This window comes from Pristis pectinata, chromosome 21 (assembly GCF_009764475.1).
Source record: "Pristis pectinata isolate sPriPec2 chromosome 21, sPriPec2.1.pri, whole genome shotgun sequence".
Classification (NCBI taxonomy): Eukaryota; Metazoa; Chordata; class Chondrichthyes; order Rhinopristiformes; family Pristidae; genus Pristis; species Pristis pectinata.
In genome coordinates, this window is record NC_067425.1 from 27,657,197 (window position 1) to 27,679,716 (window position 22,520).

A 22,520-nucleotide genomic window follows, 5' to 3' on the forward strand; every position below is an offset into this window, starting at 1 on the left:
CAGTGCTGATTAACAAATCTTTGAGCAAATAGTTTTAATAAAGAATAACCCCCCATTCACAAATTGGCTTTTTAAACAGTCTCTGAATCCCACTGGATGAGAGAAATCATCAGATCATAAAATATTTTCATGATCTATTGCCATATTTCTGTGTCTTTGAAAGGAACCTTTAACTATAGCAGTACTCTTCTTCAGGCAGATGAAACTACAGCGTTTTTTCTCTGCAGGATTCCAGCATTGAAGGTGCAGCAATAAGGAGGTGGGTGGCAGAGGTCCACACAACAGCATGGGGTTAGAGGATTTAAAGTGGCAAAGGTGGAGGTAGAGAGAACGTCAGATGGGGAGAGGTGCGAGGGAAGCCTCTCCATGTCTAAGAGTGTAACCAAGCTGCTCTCCCACGTTTCCATCGGCCTGCCCTCTCTGTCCTGGGAACAGCATTTCTAAATTCCAGCTGATCCAGCAAATCGCCAGTCTTCCCCTTTCTCCCCCTCACCAATATTCCCCCACACCACCCCCACAGCCACGTGGCCTCCAGCATTTCATCCATAGCTAGCAGTCATCTCAGAGTCACTACAGGAAATACCAGAGGACTGTTTGACTGCAAAGGATATCATAATGGACAGTGAGCCAGTCGTCACTAGATACATCTACACTTTCCAGCAGGGATGCAGAGAGTGGAGCTGGAATAAGTGATACTCCAAATGTGCCCTTCAATTGTACTTCTTTAAAAGATTCCCACATCATTTACCACTTCTACTTCATAAATAGGATCTTTCTTTTAAACAGTGCATTCTTTCTCTATGTCCTTCTAGGGCCTACGTGACTCAAAGATTCTCTGAAATAGGCATGGTAGTGTAGTGGTTAGCGTAGCGCTATTACAGTGCCAGCGACCCGGGTTCAATTCCGGCCGCTGTCCGTAAGGAGTCTGTACGTTCTCCCTGTGTCTGCGTGGGTTTCCTCCGGGTGCTCCAGTTTCCTCCCACATTCCAAAGACGTACTGGTTAGGAGTTGCGGGCATGCTATGTTGGCGCCAGAAGTGCGGCGACACTTGTGGGCTGCCCCCAGGACATTCTACGCAAAAGATGTATTTCACTGTACATGAGACTAATAGAAATCTCTTAAATCAGTCTTAGAGGCTCAATTTTCACTTCAACGTTCAGTCCCCTGCCCCTCAATTCTCATTCCAGGAGGATATGATTTATGGCCCACATCCCGCACCAATTTCTCTTGATTAAATCCTTCAATCAGATCACCCTTCGCTGATCCATTCCAGGGGAATGTGTTTCACATGCCACACCTCCCTCAGCACTTCACAGCAAGGTACCCAAGCTCCATTTCTCCTCACCATTGCAATTCTGCAATGTGCTCTCGTGAACTCTTCACAGATGTGTATTGCCACCTGAACTAGTTTCAGTTTTATACTTTATCAAGTAGTTTTAATAGTTTTAATGAATTCATTCTAATTCTCTCCGCCTTTACAAATCTGCTCTCTAAAACTCACTTATCCCAAGTCAATTAAGCAAGACAACACCCACCATCTCTCCCCAAGATGCCCAAGCCTCAATTCTATCAGCAGCTTTTTGAAGTTTCTTTACACAAAGGACCATCTGAAGAAAGCTACTCCCAGAATGTTTCTGCTCTCATCCTGAGAAAAGAGCATCAGCTACGCAAGGGAAAGCAATACTTTCATTGCCACAGTTAATATTATTAGAGGTGTAATAAATCAAACAACATTAGTAATGCAAACACAAGCAAATCTAGCACAGGAACTCTCAGGGTTTAGAGACTCTAGTTTCCAAGCTCTTATTATAACATATAGTATACATCTTGACATTGCTGGGATGTGGTTAGAACAGTGTGGGTCTACACAGAACTCGTGGTGAGTTTATCCAACAAACTGGACAGACCACACTTTGAAAAAACTATGATTAATGGGAAGAATAGCACAAAAAGGTGAAGCAAAAAGTCACTTAACAATTTGTACTTAATCCCAGAACATTCCTTCAAATTACTTTCAAAACTAAGCTCAAACTAGAGTAGTAACAAGTGAAAAAAAAGTGTTAGGAAAAGTGCCAGTCATACAAAATAAAAACAGAAAGTGTTAGAAACACATAGCAAGTCAGGCAGTACTTCCACCCTGAAAGATTAACTTTTTTCTCTACCCACAGATGCAGACTGACCTGCAGAAGATTTGAACCATTTTCTGTTTTTATTTCAGAGGTCCAGTGTCTGTCATTTTTGATATGCACTAATCATATAGTTATACAAGATGATACCAGAGTCACAGAATCATGAAATTACTCCATACATCCACCTCAAGGTGGCAGGAACTGAATTTGCTTTGCATCAGTTTCTATGAAAAATCTCTTGGAAATGCTTAATAAGCACAGAAACAATGACATTGCTCAAAATACTGAATTGCTATGTGGGATGATATATGTTACCACCGACCCTGGATTTAAAGACCAACTAGAACAGAAATGAATTCCAAGGCCAGGTGTCAGGCTGGGAGTTAAGATAAACCTCAAGTTATCAAGATGTGCAATCCACTGGTAAAACCATTACCAATACCACTTAATCTGCAACAGGCAAATTTGCTTACCTGTGACAAAGAGAAGTATTCATCAGACTCCAATGTATCTAGAAAATCCAGGATCTCTAGTTCAAACATTACAGTGGCGTTCGCCGGGATCCGCGGGGGACAGCCCATTTTCCCGTATGCGTATTGCGGCTTGAAAAGAAATCGTGAGAACTCGCCTTTCCTCATAGTCAGTATTGCTAGTTCCATACCAAGTAGCGTTATATCTGGAACACACCAGGTATCATGAAGGTGCATGTAGCAGCCAAGATGCAAAGCATGTCAGTCACATCACATTAATTTGCCCATTTAGCACAGCACTTGTCACATGGATAACCTCTGCATGTGGTCCACCTCAAGGAGATTCAACAACACCTCACACTCTCCCCAGGTTACACAGACAGAAATCAATGGGTTTGATGTAGACATTGCACTGCAAGTAACAAAGAGAAATAAAACGAGGACACTTGATTATTTTTTTTTAAAAAGATTATGGAAGAGATTAGCCTTGACAAATGGCAATAAGAGAGAGCAGAGAGAAAATGGACCAGGACAGAAATTTGTGGGAGCAGTTTACAGGCTTCTTAATTGTACTGTGGTGGGCAGGGGGCATGAGGGAGCAGACCTGATTGTCAGTATAGATGTGGTAGGCTGAAGGAACAGGGCGCTAGTTGACTCCTTGAGAGTCAATGACTTAATTGTGCACTCTGGAAAAACTAAATATTCAGGAATAATGCAAAACCAAATAAAGCACAGGCTATTCAGTTCCAGTATTCTGCAGGGAGGCAAGCTAATGACTAATTCAGAGAAACTGAATCTAAATACAAGGTGTGTTGACTAAAGTGGATGGGGAAACCTGATTGAAACATCAATAGATCAACAATGGTGATCATTTTTTAATTCACAATTCATAATCATTTTACACAACATTAATTGAAGAAGCCCACAGGTAACATGGTCCAACGATGGCTAACAAAAATTGAAGATGGTATTTGATGAAGTTAAAAGTACTTTAGAATTCAAAGTTGGAACAAGAAATTGGTAGAGAAAATGGAGAGCAAGCTAGCAAGAGGCCTAAAACAGGTTTATATGAAACAAAAACACTGGCCTTATACAGATAAACAGCAGAAATTATGAAAGAGGGGAAGAGAAACAGCAGGGCATGAAAAATAAAATGGAAAAAAAAAATCAGTAAAGAATCAGTGTTGGAAAAAAATAAATGGGACCAAAGGCTGGTAAGTCCCATGATGGCCCACGTCCTAGGATTTTAAAAGTAGTTGTTATAGGAATAATGGCTGCAATGGTTTGACATTCCAGAATTGCCTGGGAGTTTGAGAATGGTCCCTGCAAATTAGAAGGCAGTAACACAACCCTACTAATCAAGAACGTTGAGAAACAGACCCCAAAACTGCAAATCTTTAGTGTCTGAAAATCTCTACAGACCACACATGGAGGAATCCATAGTTTTACCATCTCTACAGACCACACATGGAGGAATCCATAGTTTTACCATCTCTACAGACCACACATGGAGGAATCCATAGTTTTACCATCCCTAGGAGAGTCCCTTCTCTCCCCAGACCCAAGTGGCTGATTCTTTGATGCTTGGTTCAAAGACTGGAACCTTGTTCTAACCTATAGCAGTGGAAGCATCCTTCCTGATCTTCCCTGCCCAATGCTTACCATTACCCTCTCTCGAGGGGGTTGGGAGCTTAAATGCTGGGAAGGCATTGCCACTGTTGGGAAGATTAGAACTTGATCGTCTTTCTTCAAACCAAGGGTCAACCATTTAGGATTAGGAAGTGCCTCTGGGTTGTAAATCTTTGGATTTCTCTATTGCAGAAGGTTCTGGATGCCTCTTCAGCACGTTCAAGATGGGGGTCTTTGGAACAAAAGAAATTCATGGAAATGAAGATAGTATAAAGAAGCAGTTGAATGGCAAGATAGAAGGTTTGAATGATCTACTTTTACTTAACCCCCCCCCCCCCCACCGACAGAGCTCACAGCGACTGGCTTGCAGCAGGGTTATGATCGATCCACCTCACTCAGTACCAGATGTCAAAGTTGAGTTTATTGTCATAGTACACATATGAACAGATGCAATGAAAAACTTACTGGCAGCAGCATCACATAAGCAGCACTCAAGAAAATAATACATTAAACATAAATTGCACTCAATTTTTGTTTACAAGAAAAAACACAATTAGAACAAACTAAAAACAAAGTTCACTTTAGTCATGTCATACTTCAACCTGGCACCACAACAGGCCCAATGCCTTAGATCTCAATTTCCACCGCTACTGAGTGGTGCGGTGCGCATCTTCTACAGGTCCTCCTTTTTGCAAAGGGCTTTCAGGTTTTGTACGTTCAGTAATATGGAGATCTTATTGAGGGAAAGTGGACCACAATGCTACCAAGTCATTTCACTTTACACTGCCCCAATACCTAGCCTCATGTCAAGTACAGCACACTAGGTTGCAGTCACACCTCGAGGGAGCTGCTAATGTAGTGCTAAATTGGAAGTATACACTGCATAACTTGGTTTCGCAGTGACCAGCAGAGAACATTTTCACTTCACTGGTCTAGGTCAGTGTCCAACCCACCACACAAATGGTCCTTGGGATAACATTCCCTTTCATTATTAAAACAATCACTTGCCTACATTAGCCTTTCAAGAGAACCTACCTGGCTATCCTGAGAAATACTGGGAATCCGGGATCCCAGAGTTCAGACACACAAACCATGCCTCATTGATGGCAGGAGCAATTCCGTTTGATACATGAAAACCCAGGAGGTGAAGTACTCAGGTTTTGTGCCTAGATGGCACCAGTGCACTGCGGGTCACCAGGAGCAACGAGTCAGTGGTGTGAAGCCAGGCTCCATCTCATAAATAGCCCGATTTCTCAACAGAGGCTTGCTGCAAATTAACAGAGGTCACTTTGAGAGGTCAGGGTGAGTGGAAGAAAGAGGAATTACACTTCAGCAGCTTTAAGCAGCACGCAGGAGGGCTTATGTTCAGAATGACCCCTCGAAGTGGCAGGGTACCCTCCCAGATGGGTCTCACATTAGCCCGCAAGAGGCACAAGTACAAAGTTTGTTCCCTTGCTTCGAACTCTATGCAATTGCTACTCTGACCTTACAGTTAGGGAAAGCACATGGGAGCCCCCAACAGGCCTTCATAAAAATCTCACTTTGCATTGGTTACAGATTAAGTGCAGAAACACAAAGCTGGAGAAATTAAGTCCACTTTCAGAAATATTCTGTGGAGGGAAATGGACAGTCAATGTTTTGGGTCGAGATCCTTGATCTGGACTGAAGGAGCCCAGATGAAGGGTCTCGATCTGAAACATCAACTGTCCATTTCCCTCCATAGATGCTGCCTGGCTGGCTGAGTTCCTCCAGCACTTTGTGTTGGTCCAGATTCCAGCATCTTCAGTCTCTCATGTCTTCAGAACTATTCTCTCAGTTTACCTCTAGTTCATAATCAGTGAGACACATGTCATTGAAGGCACTGTTCATTGGTGTAGGGATTCCCCCACCTCAGTCTTTAATCCCCATCAGTCACTGGGCCGATGCCCACAGTCCTCAGCATCTTTACTCTGACGTCCATCACACAGCGTCACTGACTAATAGCACACAGATCTGTAGCCACAACACTAAGTGGACACAGATGGATCTGAAATAGCTTGCAGGGTGAAGGTACACGGTTTGTGCCTGCAACACATGAAAAGCTCCTGATTTCAAGTTACTGAATGGAAGCTGATTGGCTTCAAGCCACAAGATAGAAATCAGTTCACAGGACCACCAGCTTGCGATTTTAGCCTTTTCACAGAGAGTGCAAGAACGAGAGCCAAACTGGATGAGAGATACAATGACAACATCCTCAGTAATCTATGTTGTGCATCATTTTAAAACATTAATCACCTCTTTTTGCTTGCTACGTGGAAGCTGTTGCCTCCTGGGCAGCAAGACGAGAACATGAAGCAACATCATAACCCCCTCAGGCAAGTTGGAAGCAGCAGTAATTGCAGCAGTGCAATGCCAATGTGCAACACATCGCTCCCAAAGGCATCAGCAAGAGTTCCCAAACCATATTTACACCCCAAGTGGAGCAGACCATACGTACCATGACCAATCTTCATGAATCTTGGCATGTCCCTCTGCACATTGGAATCGAAGGGCTTGTCTGCGTATTCACTGTAGGCACTGTAATGAACTGCAAGAAGGTATACAGAAAAACAACACTCAGTTGCAAACTTAACCAAGAAAGGTGCCAAGCAGATTCAATGGGTTCAGGCAGATGATTCAGTCACTGTGGATATCACGACCACAGCCAATCCTGCTCTGTCCCTGGCCCAAGCAAGTGCAGAACACTGTGATTCAGGGCAGAAACCCTGCCAAAGCAACTGAGGGGAAGTAGAGAGGCTGTGAAGGTCAGCCAATTCAGCACTTTCCAAGAGCAAGCTGGGTGTTTTGTCTTCTCAGTTCACTCCCTCTACCAGCTAAACCAAACATAAACAAGATGGATCTATAGCTTGTGTTAAATATGATCATGAGCGAGTTAAATCCATGCAGCATGAAGTTACACTCTTCCACAATGTAGACAGGCAGGCAAGTGCAGGCACTGGGGAAAGAATTTCACCAACACAACTTCCGCCACTCTGGACGCCCACAATCTGTCATCTCCACTTGCCTTACAGAATTCCAGTGGGTTTGCCTCTATTACAGGAGCTGCCACTTCAAACAATCTGACTGTTGTACAAACATTTACTGGGACCAACGTGAAACTAGAGACCTTTTCCTTGGTAGTGTCACCCTACGATGGTCTGTGAATGAAAAACACGACGATGCTGGAGGAACTCAGCAGGCCAGGCAGTATCAGTGGAGAAAAGCAGGCGGTCAACATCTTGGGTCGGGACCCTGCTTCAGGACTGAAGCTAGGAAAAGGGGAAGCTCCATATATAGGAGGGAAAAGCAGAGCAGTGATAGGTAGATGAAGGTAAGATATAATGATAGGCAGGTGCAGGGGAGGGGAGCACAGATCCACCAGGGGATGGGTCAAAGGTAAGAAGAGAGGAAAAAAAGGCTAAGAAAGGGAAGAAGAGAAGCATGGTGGTGGGGGTGGGGTTGGAGTGTGGGTGTGGGAAAACTCCCACTTTAGGTAATCCCTACCCCCTTCCTCTCAAACACCCCCCCCCCCCCCCACCATGCTTCTTCTCTTCCCTGGCCTTTTTTCCTCTCTCTCCTTACCTTTGACCCATCGCCCGGTGGACCTGCTCTCCCCACCTCCCTCGCACCTGCCTATCACTATCTCTTACCTGCATCTACCTATCACCACCTTGTGCCCACCCTGCCTCCCCTCTTTTGTCCACCTATCACTGCTCTGCTTTTCCCTCCTATATATTGGGCTTCCCCCTTTTCCTATCTTCAGTCCTGAACTGAAAGGTTGACCGCCTGCTTTTCTCCACAGATGCTGCCTGGCCTGCTGAGTTCCTCCAGCACTATCGTGTTTTCCATCTAGGTTCCCGCATCTGCAGTCCTTTGTTTCTCCGATGGTCACTGAACGATTGGATAGATCAGCAGCTGGGGAAGGGGAAGTATAACAGCTAAAGACAAATGGGAAGCCCCTCGTTTCCAGATAGTACCTCTCAATGCACTAAGCCCATCCGGAGCAAGGCACAATGTGACATAACATGATCACCCCCCCCACCCCTGAAACTAAGACAGTACAGCATACCCAATGACTGACCGTACCAGAGACTGACGCAGTAGATGGGATAATAATGCCCAAGCCAGGTCGAAGAACCTCCTTTAACACACCACCATCACCAGTCACATCTTGCATTCTCAGGGACATGTAGTAGAAGGGACTCTGAAAACAGAAGTCATTGAACATCACTTAGCCACAATACGAGTCAGACCAATGACACACCTCTATTCTCCCATAGTATCACTCCTCCCTAACCCTCACATAACCCTGCACCTTTTCTGAAGAGGAAGACTCATGCTGCCATATTGAGTTCTGTGGTGCATTACCACATTTGTCATGCTACACGCACAAATTTGGATTTGTTATTTACCCCTGAAAGACATCAGGGCCCAGCCCCCCAAAAAAATATGCTCCTCACAAATATTCACAATGCTTTTCTAGGGACTTCAGGATACCTCAGGGTCAGAAGTCCACATCAACGTTTCCCTTTAGTTTGGGGTTCACAAAGCTAATATTGGTGCCCTAGTATGATTGGCTAGCACAGCAGCGATTGGGAATGGACCTGCTCCACACTATTGGCTGAAGGTCCCACTAATGAGGGACAACGGAGGAGATAATTACTTCACGTCACCTTCATGCCTTAATGGGAAGGGGACCATGTAATGCCATTCCAGGCACTAGTCTGAGACTGACGTCGGCCACAGCAGGAGGACACAAGCAGACGCAAAATTACACTGCCAACTTCACAGTACTCTCTAGCCAGCTAGTCAATTCCAGCTGCATTTACAAGTCATTGACTGGCCAGTCAGATCTCTTGAAACAAAATTATAAAAAAAATATAATTCTGAAGAGTTACCGGCTGGCCCAGTGGATTTTCAGGTGCTCTGTTCATTCTGAGGCCCCAGTCAGAAGGTCCTACTTCAGCCATAGTGAGAGTGCACAATGGAAGTGGTTTGCCGAATGGACGAAAATCTGTAGAAACACAAACCAGACTTGGACCATCAATTGCAAATTTTACAAGAACCTAAGTTCACTTCTGCTTAGGTAAAGTTCTCTTAGAACCGCAAAAATGGTATTCAACTGGTGTCACTCCAGAGGTATTACGAACTCTGGCTGGTTGGTGGGAACTAAGACAAGATTTAGTGTTTTAAGTTCTTGGACAGCTTTGCTCATTATTTAATATCCCATGAGAGGTGAATATATTGTAGGCACACAAGACCTTCAGGACATTTGTCGATCAATCTAAACCTCTTTGTGACCACATCCCTTAGGTCCTTCCCTACAGAGAGGGACAAGCAACCACCTCAGCTCAACAATTACATGCTGTGGGTCTTCCTGGTAACTCTTTCCACAACTTGATTATCTTTTTGATCTGATTTCTTACTTTTAATTTCAAGCTTGCATCCGAATCTTTCATCATCAGAGTGAAGAGGATGAACTAAGGCGACTCCCTTCATTACCCCAAATGCAATCAGCACACCCCAGCTTTGTACAGTCACAGCAGCTGAAGTGGGCTCATTACTTGAGCTATCTTTCAAAGGATTAGTTCGTACACTTTAATCTCATGGTTTAGAAAATCTCCTTTAATCTCATTCAGTATTTCATTTTCATTAATTTTTCCCAATTAATATTTGACACAAAATTAAAAATATGCTATATCAATGCCCCTTTTCCACGCTAGATTTTAGGTATGTGACATTGACGTCTATGAAAATGCCACTAGGCATTCCATAAAGTATTGAGCTGGAACCTCTGATGCATAAAATATTTTATTATAGAGAAACAAGGAACATACAAACCCGCAATAACAAATTGCCCATGTTTGTATTACTGATTGGTTGTAACATAATAAAACCCAGTTATATCCTTTTAAAATCAAATTCCCAGTTCCACTAACAAAAACTCAGTATCTCAAAGTCTTTGATAATATCACCCCTTCTCTTAATCCCCGATGTAATTTTAGCCTGTAGTTGCATTCCATTTATGAATTCCAATCTTAGTCTTGCTCCAACATATCCACATGAAAAACACTGGAGATGTTAATATACTGCTGCATTTAAAATGTATTTCAATATCAAAATCCAATCTGGCCCAAGGTCTGTTGATGTAGATTCCTTTATTACTGATGCTTAGTGGTTCATTTCTTACTGAAAGCGACCTTTCAATGTTTTACTTTAGGGTATTTTTATAGTGGTAATCTTCATCTAAAAGCTAAATTACAAAGCACTTTCTGACCTGGCAGGTAATGACACTGGATGTATTCTTCATCTTATTGCTTTTTATACATTAAACTTTCATTGAAAGTAAATGAATATGTGAGGTTATTGGCCAAAACTCTTCCCAAGGGGGGACAGGGAGCTTTTAAGAGACAATGTCAACTTGTCCCAAAGGTAATCCATTACTCCTAGTTCTATGAACAAAATCTTTCATATAGTTGCTGTACCAAACTTCCCACATTCCAGCACACAGCTCCCCAAAACTATTCCAAAGCTATGGGAAGCTCATGGTGTATCCAACTTCAGTTTTGCTCTTTGTGCTTCTCTATCTCAGCTGGGGATATCAGCCAGTTCAAGTTACTTTATTGTCATTCACCTATATGCTATAAAAACACATGGAGGAACAAAATGTCATTTCCCCCAGACTCTCACAACAGAGGACATACATAAAGCAGAAGACGTACAATAAACACAGACAAAAAAAAATTGTGCAAGTACAAATAGCGCAAAAAACTGTACATACAGAATACAAATTTAGTGCAGGGTTAGTGCAAAACCGAGTTGGGTGAAGAAAATACAGAACTCACTGTGTTGCACTAATTGTATAAACATGTTCAGCAGCAGCCACAGTTCTTATACGCCGTTGTGCAAACCAGTGCTTTTGACACAGCATTTGTCTAAAACTGTCTCCAGGGTATTCAGGAGCCTGACATCCTGGGGGAGAAAACTGTTGTACCTCAATGAGTTGCAACATTGAGTTGAGTACAATGTACATTACGTGGCTCATCGCCACCTTTTCAAGGGCAACTAGTGATGGGCATTTCATGCCAACAATGCACAGATTCCCCCCCAAAAATTCATAAACTAAAAATCTCAACTTCAAAAGGAACTGGCTAAGTGCTTAAAATGAGGGAGATAACAAAGCTGGAGAATGAGAAGCTGTGTAGTTCTGTTTTTAAAAAAAGGCACACATTTCGTGGCCTTAATAGCCCCTTCTGTGCTGCATTAGTTTGCTATTCTACTGTTGCACACTATTAAAGAGGTACTTGGAGAGCAGTTCATGGTTCATCTGTGTGCCAATCAACTGCACCCTTCCAACAGCTGAAGACTACTCTTCCATAGTTGTTAGCAAACCACATCAGAGTAGTTCTCTGCAGCAGACTATTAGCACCAATGAGGACAATTAACTGAATGTCAACCCAACTGAAATGTAAAAGTTGCAGCTATGCATTTTCATTCCTGTCATTTTCAATGGCAATCAACTTCTTTCCAAAAATTGTTCCACTTCAAAACAGCATAGTCGTTCAGTGCCATTTTTCACCAGTAATCCACCGTCCCCATGTTCAAGAGCTCAGTCTCATCGATCACTTATTAATGACAAAGTCACAGCATCCAAGTTTCTGAATGTATTAATAGCCTACTCCCAAAAGGTGAGGCAAAGGGGATGTCAGGTAAAGGAGGTCGCAGTAAATCAATTCTCAGCTAGACATTTGATCAATATGGCATACAGACGCAATGCCACACAAGGGAGTTATTCACTCTTATTCTTTGCTCTCCTGGTTTACAACACTATAGGTAGCAGCCACCCTTTGGCAGACTGTGTGGTACCTGTGACAATAAGTATTAGCAAAGTGACAGGATGAGGGCAAAAATAAACAAACGTGGAGAGATTTTCCCAACCCACCCCCCCCCCCAAACAGCTCAATATTCACTAACATTTCCAGTAACAATGAATTATGATTGGAAATAATTTCAGTTTCTTAACTCAGAGGAATGAGGGCTGCAAAAGCATCCTAACAGAGCAGCAGTTCACTCAACACAGTGGTGAATGAGCCAGAGAGATCCCCCTTACCAGGGTGGCTCACACCTTGGGTATGCAGATTCCTAGCTAACCAGCATGGAATGGAGCTTTGGTCAAAGGAAATAAAACGTGTTTTGCTACCATCTTGCCAACTATAAGCCCAACAATAGGTTCACGAGTTCAGTTTATTCCTTGAGTATTAAGTACTGGTGTGCATAAAATGCTTCAATAGTCTCAATATCATTTATCATATAATATCATTTTCAATGGCAATCAACTTCTTTCCAAAAATTGTTCCACTTCAAAACTGCATAGTCATTCAATAAGATCTCAAGGTACTAAATTAGATGATAGTAATTAAAACCACAAACAAGAGATCTGGAGCCCTGAGAGGCTGTGGATTGGGGGTCAACTAGAGCCTTTCGAGCCGACATTAGGATTTTGGCATTAGGCTATGTAGTGCTCATGGAATGTTTTGCTGATCAGCGAGACAAACAATATGGTAGCGTGACGTTATTACAGTGCTAGCAATCAGGGTTCGATTCCCGTCGCTGTCCATAAGGAGTTTGTACGTTCTCCCGTGTCTGCGTGGGTTTCCTCCGGGTGCTCCGGTTTCCTCCCACATTCTAAAGACGTACGGGTAGGTTAATTTGGGTTTAAAATGGGTGGCGCGGACTCGTTGGGCCTGTTACCACGTGGTAAAAAATAAAAAAAATATAGCTACCAAGAAGAGATACCTTACTAAAAATGATCACCACCCAACAAATAGCAACAGCTGCTGTTTCAAAATATCAGAAGTCATTCACATCGTACACAACTTTCAAAAAAACATCATTGCATATATATACACCTTACACTATGAAGTAACATTTACATACAAATACAGTTATCATCTATGAATTTACTTGATCTTAAGAACCTCAGATCTCCTCAACTAAAAAAAAGTTTTTGTTCTCCCAATAGTGTCCACTTTAGAGGCCTTTAATTCTGATGGATTACCTCTTCCACTGCCTCCCCTCCTTGGACTGTCTTTACCTCTTGCTGTCTTGGTGAAGCAGCCAGCATAATCAAAGCCCCCACCTACCCGGGACATTCTCGCTTCTCTCCTCTCCCATCAGGTAGAAGACACCAGAGCCTGAGGGCACGTACCACCAGACTTAAGGACAGCTTTTACCCCACTGTGATAAGACTATTGAACGGTTCCCTTATACGATGAGATGGACTCTGACCTCACGATCTACCTTGTTGTGACCTTGCACCTTATTGCACTGCACTTTCTCTGTAGCTGTGACACTTTACTCTGTACTGTTACCGTTTTTACCTGTACTACATCAATGCACTCTGTACTAACTCAATGTAATTGCACTGTGTAATGATTTGACCTGTACAATTGGTATGCAAGACAAGTTTTTCACTGTACCTCAGTACAAGTGACAATAATAAACCAATACACCAATACCAATGGGCTGTGCACCATCTACTGAGTTGCGAGCTGCCTTCTGACCCATGCCCTGTCCAGAGGTGGCTGCATCACAGAACCAATCCTATAACCTAACCTGCACATTGTTCACTCGATTACCAACTCTTTGGGTACCGTAGGTGTGCATCAACATAAAGATTTTGACATACAAAACCCATATGCAATGTATAGCTCTCAAGTCCTAGGACTTCTACAATCTTCCCACAACTCCACCTTGACAATCCTCCATGGCTTGGTGGTCAGAGACACCATCTCTCCCTCACCTTGTAACCTGTGGCACCTGCTCCAGCTCCTCTTCTTCCACCGATTTCCGCCCTTCCAAGTCTGGCTGCAGCAAGCTTAGATCAATGCACAACTGTCCTTACTGGAGGGGATTCTGTGACAGTCATTATAGTCTCTGCATGTCATGATGGACCAAAAAAAAAAATTCACTAGTTAGCTCTACATAATTTATCTACATCCAAGCCTCCATTCTGTGCAATAACTTGCAAAGGCGACTGAAAATAGTGGCCAAACCTGATAAAAATTGAGTATTACTGCAGTGTTCCCGGACAAGAGGAAAGCATGGTATCAGCAGTCAGATCTCTTGCACTCTGCCACTTTTCCCTAGACAGCTCTCTGCCCATTCATGTCAATTCAGAAACTCAAACAGACAACTCCAGATTGTATAAATGCACTTGTTACAATACTGCCGGACATTGTGTTCTGCAACCCGTCAAGTACCTCATCTGACACCATCAAATGCTGCTTTCGGTCTCTATGGCAACGAGGATAGCATTCTGGTTGCATAAACACCTCAGGATGCCTTTCAGCTTTTCATCCATTACAAAGCAAGAGACTTTAAGGACCAACTTCATCCCATAAACATACAACCCTTAGTGCATACTAAACAATGTAATTTTGGCCTGTAACAAATGCAATGTCCTTAAAAAGGTAGAATAATTACTTATGTAAGGTCAGGAAGTTCCTTCTAATACACATGACTGTAAATAAATCACGAAGCAAATTAGGCGAAATAAAGAGAACGACCTTACAAATCCTGCAAAGGAACAGGAGCTTCACCAAGATTAATTCCAACATTGACTCAGAAAAAAGCAAACTTCTTCAGCCAACAGCCCACGTGGTCTCTCATCAGCTCCATGAAGCTTCATTGACCAAAAAAAAACAGACAACATAAAAATTGCTAAAATAATGAAGGATGAAACTCAATGCTTAACATATTCAAGCAGTAAATTAAAACCCCAATAGAATGGTAGAATGTCCAAAATAGTAGAAAATAAATTGATTACAAGCAAATTGAACAGTTATCTTCAGATTACACATTGGATACAGCATCCTGCAATAGCTATCCCTCAAACCCCTGCCTATGGTTAAGTGTTGTAGATAGGAATCCAATGGATCAAGAGGTGCATCAGTTTAAGCAAGTAAGGTCTTCACTGGACTGCAGAGAGTTCAACAGTGAAGCAGAGTGAGATTGCTACTCTGAGCTCTTTGTAATGGTTTCCTACTTTGTACATGACTAATAGATGACTTGACGTATGAAAGTTGGTAATAAGGGAGCAGAGTAATCAGTTTCCCAAGTCATCTTCATCCTAATACACAGACTGCACACCCAAAGGTCTGAAACAGAATTTTGTTTCTCTCTCCACAGATGCTGCTTGACCAGACATGGAACTGGAATACAAATGTCACTTGTGCTGATGTACAGTGGAAAAACTTGTTTTGCATACCGTTCATGGAGATCAATTCATTACACAGTGCATTGAGGCAGTACAAGGTAAAACAATACAGAATTCAGAGTAAAGTGTAACAGCTACAGAGGAAGTGCAGTGCAGGTAAACAAATCAGGTGCAAGGTCATAACAAGGTAGATTGCAAGGTCAAGAATCCATCCTATCGTACTAGGGAACCATTCAATAGTCTTATAACAGCGGGATATAAGCTGTCCTTGAGCCTGGTGATACTTGCTTTCAGGCTTGTATTTTCTGCCTGATGGGAGAGAGGAGAAGAAAGAATGTCCCAGTTGGTGGGGTCTTTAATTATGCTGGTTGCTTTACCAAGGCAGCGAGAGGTATAGACAGAGTCCATGGAGGGGAGGCTGGTTTCCGTGATGTGCTGAGCTGTGTCCGCAACTCTCTGCAGTTTTTTTTGCAGTACCAGGCAAAGTAGTTGCCATACCAAGCTGTGATGCATCCAGATAGGATGCTTTCTATGGTGCATCGATAAAAATTGGTGACCGTCAAGGGGGACATGCCAAATTTCTTTAGCCTCCTGATGAAGTAGAGGCGCTGGTGAACTTTCTTTCCGTGGCATCTACCTGGTTGGATCAGGATAGGCCTAGGAACTTGAAGTTTTCAACCCTCTCAACGTCAGCACCGTTGACGTAGATAGGTTATGTACACCACCCCCTTTCCTGAAATCAATGACCAGCTCTTTTGTTTTGCTGACATTGAGGGAAAGGTTGTTGTCAGAACACCTTGTCACTAAGCTCTCTATCCCATTCCTGTACTTCGACTCATTGTTATTTGAGATACGGCCCACTATGGTGGTATCATCTGCAAACTTGTAGATGGCTCTAAAGCAGAATCTGGCCACACAGTCATGAGTGTATAGGGAGGAGAGTAGGGGCCTGAGGACACAGCCTTATGGGGCACCAGTATTGAGAATAATCGTGCTGGAGGTATTGCTGCCGATCCTCACCGATTGTGGTCTGTTGGTCAGAAAGTCAAGGATTCAGTTGCAGAGGGAGGTGCTGAGTCCTAGGTCTCGGAGTTTGGTGATGAGTTTGCTTGGAATTATAGTATAGAAAGTGGAGCTGTAGTCAATAAACAAGAGTCTAATGTAGCTGTCTTTACTGTCTAGATGCTCCAGAAATGAGTGTAGGGTCAGGGAGATGGCATCTGCCCTAGACTTGTTTTGACAGTAGGTGAATTGCAGTGGGTCGAGGTTTTCTGGGAGGCTGGAGTTAATGCGTGCTATGACCTGCCTCTCAAAGCACTTTGTGATGGTGGATGTCAGAGCCACCGGGTGGTAGTCATTAAGGCATGTTACTTTGTTTTTCTTCGGTACGGGAATGATAGTGGTCTTCTTAAAGCTGGTGGGAACCTCAGATTGAAGCAGGGAGAGGCTAAAAATGTCTGCAAGTACCCCCGCCAGCTTGTTTTTATTTCAGATTTAGAGACTCATGATATTGTAAAAATTTGTTTCAACATAAATTTAAACAACCTTTCACTGCTATATTATCTCAGGTACTGTTTTGTTTTTATATACAGCTTAAGATTTTGCCACCGGCTTTTGAAACGTTATAACCTAAGCTGGTACCATGTCAATAAAAATTAAACAAGTGCATTATTTATAAATGAATACTTATACTTTTGTTGAAGATGTACGGTTTACTTCTGCTCCGATCTAACAGCTCTTCCCGGAGCAGACAATGGCTGGATTCAGCAGAGTTGTTTCTCAGGCATTCCTCCCAAAAGCAACCATTTCCAATAGTTCACATTTGCATTTCAATCAATATAGGAGATTAGCTAGAAACCTCTTATTGAAGTGCAGTAAAGAAGCTTCGATATTGACATTGACTCCTAATTAAGTGATGTTATTTGGCATCATTTACTGGTGCTGAACAATGAATAAAAGATCAGCATTTATTTCCTGTAGGATTAGGATATTCTCTCAACCGAGGAAATTTGATTAGCTCCTACCTACCTTTTAATTAGCAAAAAACCATTGCTAATGTACTATTTAAGTGATATTAATCCAGCAAGTGAGAATGGAACCATTTTAATCTCCACACTTAGCGCTGTCAATGACTGTTTCGATTAGATTCCCAATGCCCAAGTGTTATTCCACTGCCCCCACCCACCCCGACTCAGGGTTTTGTCTGCTGCATTAACAGGATGAACCCCCCCCCCCCATATCCAACTAAATGGGAGCCAATTAAGGTGTAGCACTGCAACCAGCATTGGCTTCAAAACTCCCAGAGAAAAAGCGTACAGCAGATCAGAGTTGGAGTAATACAGAATGAAAACAGCCCTTTGGCCCAACTCATCCATGGTGCCCACTAAGCTAGTCCTGTTTGCCCATATCCCTCTAAACCCCTCCTATCCATGTACTTATCCAAATGTCTTTTGAATGTTGTTATTGTACCTGCCTCAACCACTTTCTCTGGCAGCTCATTTCATATACACACCACCCTTGGCATGAAGAAGTTGCCCCTCTTTCACCTCTCACCTTAAATTCCCCTTCCCTGGGAAAAAGACTATGCGCATTCACCTTATCTATGCCCTTCATGACTTTATACACCTCTAAGGTCACCCCTCAATCTCCTACGTTCCAAGGAATAATCCTAGCCTGTCCAACTTCTCCCTATAACTCAGGCTCTCGAGACCAGGCAGCATCCTCAAATCTCCTCTGCACTCTTTTCAGTTTAATGATGTCTTTTCTATAACTAGGCGACCAAAACTGTACACAATACTCCAAGTACGGTCTCACCAACATCTTGTACAACTGCAACATAACGTCCCAACTCCTATACTCAATGCCTTGACTAATGAAGGCCAGCATGCCAAACACCTTCTTCACCACCATGTCTACCTGTGATGCCACTTTCAGGGAACTATGTACTCGTATTCCTTGGTCCCTCTGTTCCACGACACTGCCCAGGGCCTGCCCATTCACTGTATATCCCACCCTGGTCTGACTTCCCAAAATGCAACACCTTGCGCTTATCTGAAGCGAAAGCCACTTGCCAATCCTTGGCCCACTTACCTAGCTGATCAAGATCCCCCTGTAATTTTTGATAACCTTCCTGACTGTCTACTGATGCACAGAGATACACAAGACAGGTTATATTTTACATCTCTCGAACTGGAACTTCCAAGTCTTCAGGCTTGCCTCAGAGATGTCCGCAATGAAGGATTAATTGCCTGAACACTGCTGTGGAGGATTCACAAAAGGAATCACTGTGGGTATTAACATCAAACTTCTCCTTCAAAAAACATCCAAGATGGTTTGATTGACAGGGCTGTGGAGGCAGCAGGTCATGTTATTCAAACTCTCAGAAAAATAAACCAAAGTTGGCAACCCAAAAATACATGAAGCCTTAAGCTCTTTCAGATTCTGTTTGAGTCTGTGGCATTTCTGCTTTATTTCACATTTCAAGCAGTTTAGTTTTCAATCACTTTTCTAAAATTGAAATAAAAACCTCAATCAACCAACCTTCAGATACCCAGGACAATGAAAGGTAAAAAGATTTCTTAAATTAGATTTCCACTTCTGTCCTCTTGGTCATGTTGGGCAGGCACATGGGAACATCCTCTCAGTGGTACAGCTGTACAAGCTCCTGTCTCGTAGCTGCAACAATCTGGGTCTAACCCTGACCCCTAGTGCTCTGTGTGGAGTTTACACATTCACCATGATCATGTGAGTTTCCTCTGGGTGTTGTGGTTTCCTTTCATACCCCAAAGACATGGAGGTAGTAAGTTAATTGGCCACAGTAAAGTGCCCCTAGTACATAGGTGAGTGGCAGAATCTGGTGCTTTGGAGGGGGCTGGGGGTTTGAAAGAAGTTGGTGGGAATGTTAGGTACATAAAATGGAATTGGTGTAAATGGGTGCTTGATAGTCAGCACGGACTTGGTGGACCAAAGTGCTGGTTCCTGCACTGCACGAGTCCATGGTCCCCCACCGGACCATGCATCATTCCACAGATCAGCCCAAGCAAAGGAGCTGAAGCTTGAAATGATTTTTATAATTAGCCAAAGAAAAAAAAATGTAAGCAAGGTTGCCTTGGTTTCCTTTCATTCTTGTCCTCTGCATGGCTCCTTTATTGTGTGAGGTGGGGCTGACTGTTCGTGAGGGGTGGTCAGGAATCTTGGGGCTAACACACCAGTCACCTCTACGAGTTACCATTAATTGGCCTCACATTTCAGGGAAGCCTCAAAAATTATACTGCACTTTCAGCCACTAGATATTAATAGTAAGCTTTCTTCTTTAAAAAGTATAAAAAGTGATTGGAAAATGATGTTACAGTTAAAATTACTTTTAAATTAGGTTATTGAAGGCTGGTGTGTTGATAAAGGATTAAAATGCTCATTGTTATTGAGCAAGCAATCACATTTCATTATCACAAATAAAAGATTTTTTTAAACCAAAGTACACTGCAAACATTGACCAATTGCACTGGATCAGGAAATATGTAAATATCTCTGAGGAAACAGGGTGGGGCAGTCACTGGACAGGTTGGGGAACCCAAGGGTCACCAGGCACAATTTTATGTAGAATGTGTATATCAAAATTGTTGTATGTGTCCAAAGCAGAAATTCCAATCTAAAATCTCCCCCAAAACAGATTAGTTATCATATTTTCTTTCTCCTTCTCTCTGCTGTTGCTTCTGGTCAAAGGGAAATACCAGTGACACCTTTCTATCTCACACAAGGCCAGAGTTGAGCACAAGTAGTCTATTCAGCTTGCAAAATACCACAGCCTTCAGATACCCTCAGTATTTAAATGGCCACTTCGATAAGACTTGTCCATTTCAAGAGCAAAAGCTTTGGCTGAATCAGAAAATTGTTAGTGCTTGAGCACACAAGATAGGCTTCTACTTCAGCATGATACTGATGGAGTGCTTCACTGTCCTATGTGCTACCTTTCTGCTGAGATGCCAGTCAGGCCTGATCTCTTGTGGACATGTAAAATTGCCCATGGCACTTTGTAAAGAGCAACTCTAATGGTTCTACATTTTGGGTTTGTACCTTTGATCTCTAAGCTACTTTCCTAGCTCATACTTTGAAGAATTTATATACTGTACTGCTTTTACATATTGCAGAGTACTCTGAAAGCAATTCTTGATCAAAGGCATTTTGAAATGTTACACAAAATTTTATCATCATCCAGTACTCTCCTCTCCATATCCATAGAGAGACTGACATCTCTGCAAAATGATGCCATCCAAACAGTGAAACACTCATTTACTACTGCATCTAGGTTATATATTCAAATCCTGGGGTGGGATTTGAATTCCTAGACCTTTGATTCATTTGAGATGAATTGTGGTCCTCTGGTATCTCACATACAACTAGAGTGTGAGCACAGGCAGAACATTCAACTGTGGAGGTCATTGCAGCCTTCAAATTCCCTCAACACTTTTATGGCTAAGTGGTGCACATTTTCAGTTCAAGAGTAGAAGCATTGGCTAAGTCATGAAGTAATAGGTGCTAGACCTTTCTTCCCACTTAGAATGTGCGCACAATGACAGTGACGACATGCTATCAGTTTGGCAGGTAACGTTTGTGAAGGTTTTAATGTTAGAAACCACTTATGCAAAAAAATTACATTTAAGAACAGACTAGTGTGTTTGTATTGAATATAAAATGTCTTTTTTTTGCATTGCCTGCAAAGTTAGACATATATTACCTCAGTTATTGTTACCAAACCACCTCGACCTGAATGCAGCAAAGCATTCCCTGCTGAAGGAGTCTGACATTCCTGTCTCTCACATTGACTCAAGCTAAAAATTTACACTGAATTGTGGAAAATTTTAATATGTAGTCTTCTAATAAGACCGAGTCAAATATTCTTTCTTTATTGCTTAAAACAAAATCAGAGAGAAGAACTGGAGGCATAAGCCCAGGCTCAAAACAAAGACACCAGAATCACCCATCCTATCTCACCTAGGGTCCCAGCATCAAATGGTGTGTCGATACAGATACACCGGTCTGATGCAGGGGTTCTATTCATTGGTCACATTACCACTTACTTTTTTCACCCTAGTTACTTACACCTCCGAATGACTGATTAAAAATCCAGCACAACCTAACAAGTCTATTAAAGTGAGTATGACTAACAGTAGCCCACGAACAACTCTAAACTCAAAATCATTCTTCTAAACTGGTCTCATAGCAAGAGATTTTGATAAATCGTATAAAGGATGGAAGTGTTGCTGTACACAGGAAACATGAAACAAACCGCACCCATATCTCTCAACGTGAGCACACAACTGTCAGCACACCATAGCGGGCAGTTCCCAGACCTCTCTCCCCAACCTATGAGCCAGACTGTCACACCACTCGCCACCAGCCCCCAACATCTGGAAGGAGGCTTTAGTTTCACACAGTACTCTCTGGAATTTCGCACACGACTTTCCATGCCACTGAGGCACTTATGGCCAGAGCGACAACGATGACACTTCCTCACCAGCCATGCAGGGGAGGCTGGTCCCACCCACCTGGAGGCGTCTCTCCAGCGCGCTGAACACGATGAGCAGATGTTCTCCTGCCTCGGAACCTCGTCCAACGCACCCTCACCGTGAACTCATCCCACAGCACAAACTACACTGCAACAACCAAGACACTCACTGAACCCAACACTAACGAAACAACACAATATAAAGAGACTTCTTTCCTGCTGAACCTGACTCCTCGCCCCTCAACCTACGCGACCACTTGCTGCATTTCTATTGGGCAGTTTATTCGGGATATATTTTAAAACTATAAAGGGAACGCTCTAGTATGATCACAAACTATGATCTGCAACATAATATCTTATGTAGAGTGAAACTGCTAAAATGAACTTTAAAAAGTATTAAAATTGATTGACCTTTGACCCAGGGGTCAGAAGAGCACAACCAAAGGGTGCTTTGTGGGGTGAGTGTGAGCACTGTTATCATCTACAGACTGAATAGTTTGTGAAAAGTTGTTTCAGTGGCAGCTTCCTTGTCTAAAGTCTGCAATAATTAC

The 22,520-nt window shown here is 42.7% G+C and overlaps 1 protein-coding gene across 1 annotated transcript in view; it reads right to left on the reverse strand.

Moving 5' to 3' along the window:
- Window positions 1–22,140, reverse strand: part of fkbp6 (FKBP prolyl isomerase 6) — a 49,418-nt gene extending 27,278 nt beyond the window's left edge. The window contains exons 1-5 of the mRNA XM_052035716.1: window positions 22,010–22,140; window positions 9,145–9,260; window positions 8,333–8,450; window positions 6,705–6,794; window positions 2,603–2,805 (exon numbers count right to left, since the gene is read on the reverse strand). Coding sequence (XP_051891676.1) covers window positions 2,603–2,805; window positions 6,705–6,794; window positions 8,333–8,450; window positions 9,145–9,216 — 483 coding nt within the window. The 5' untranslated portion in view covers window positions 9,217–9,260; window positions 22,010–22,140. The remainder of the gene's footprint in view (window positions 1–2,602; window positions 2,806–6,704; window positions 6,795–8,332; window positions 8,451–9,144; window positions 9,261–22,009) is intronic.
- Window positions 22,141–22,520: the final 380 nt, after the last annotated feature.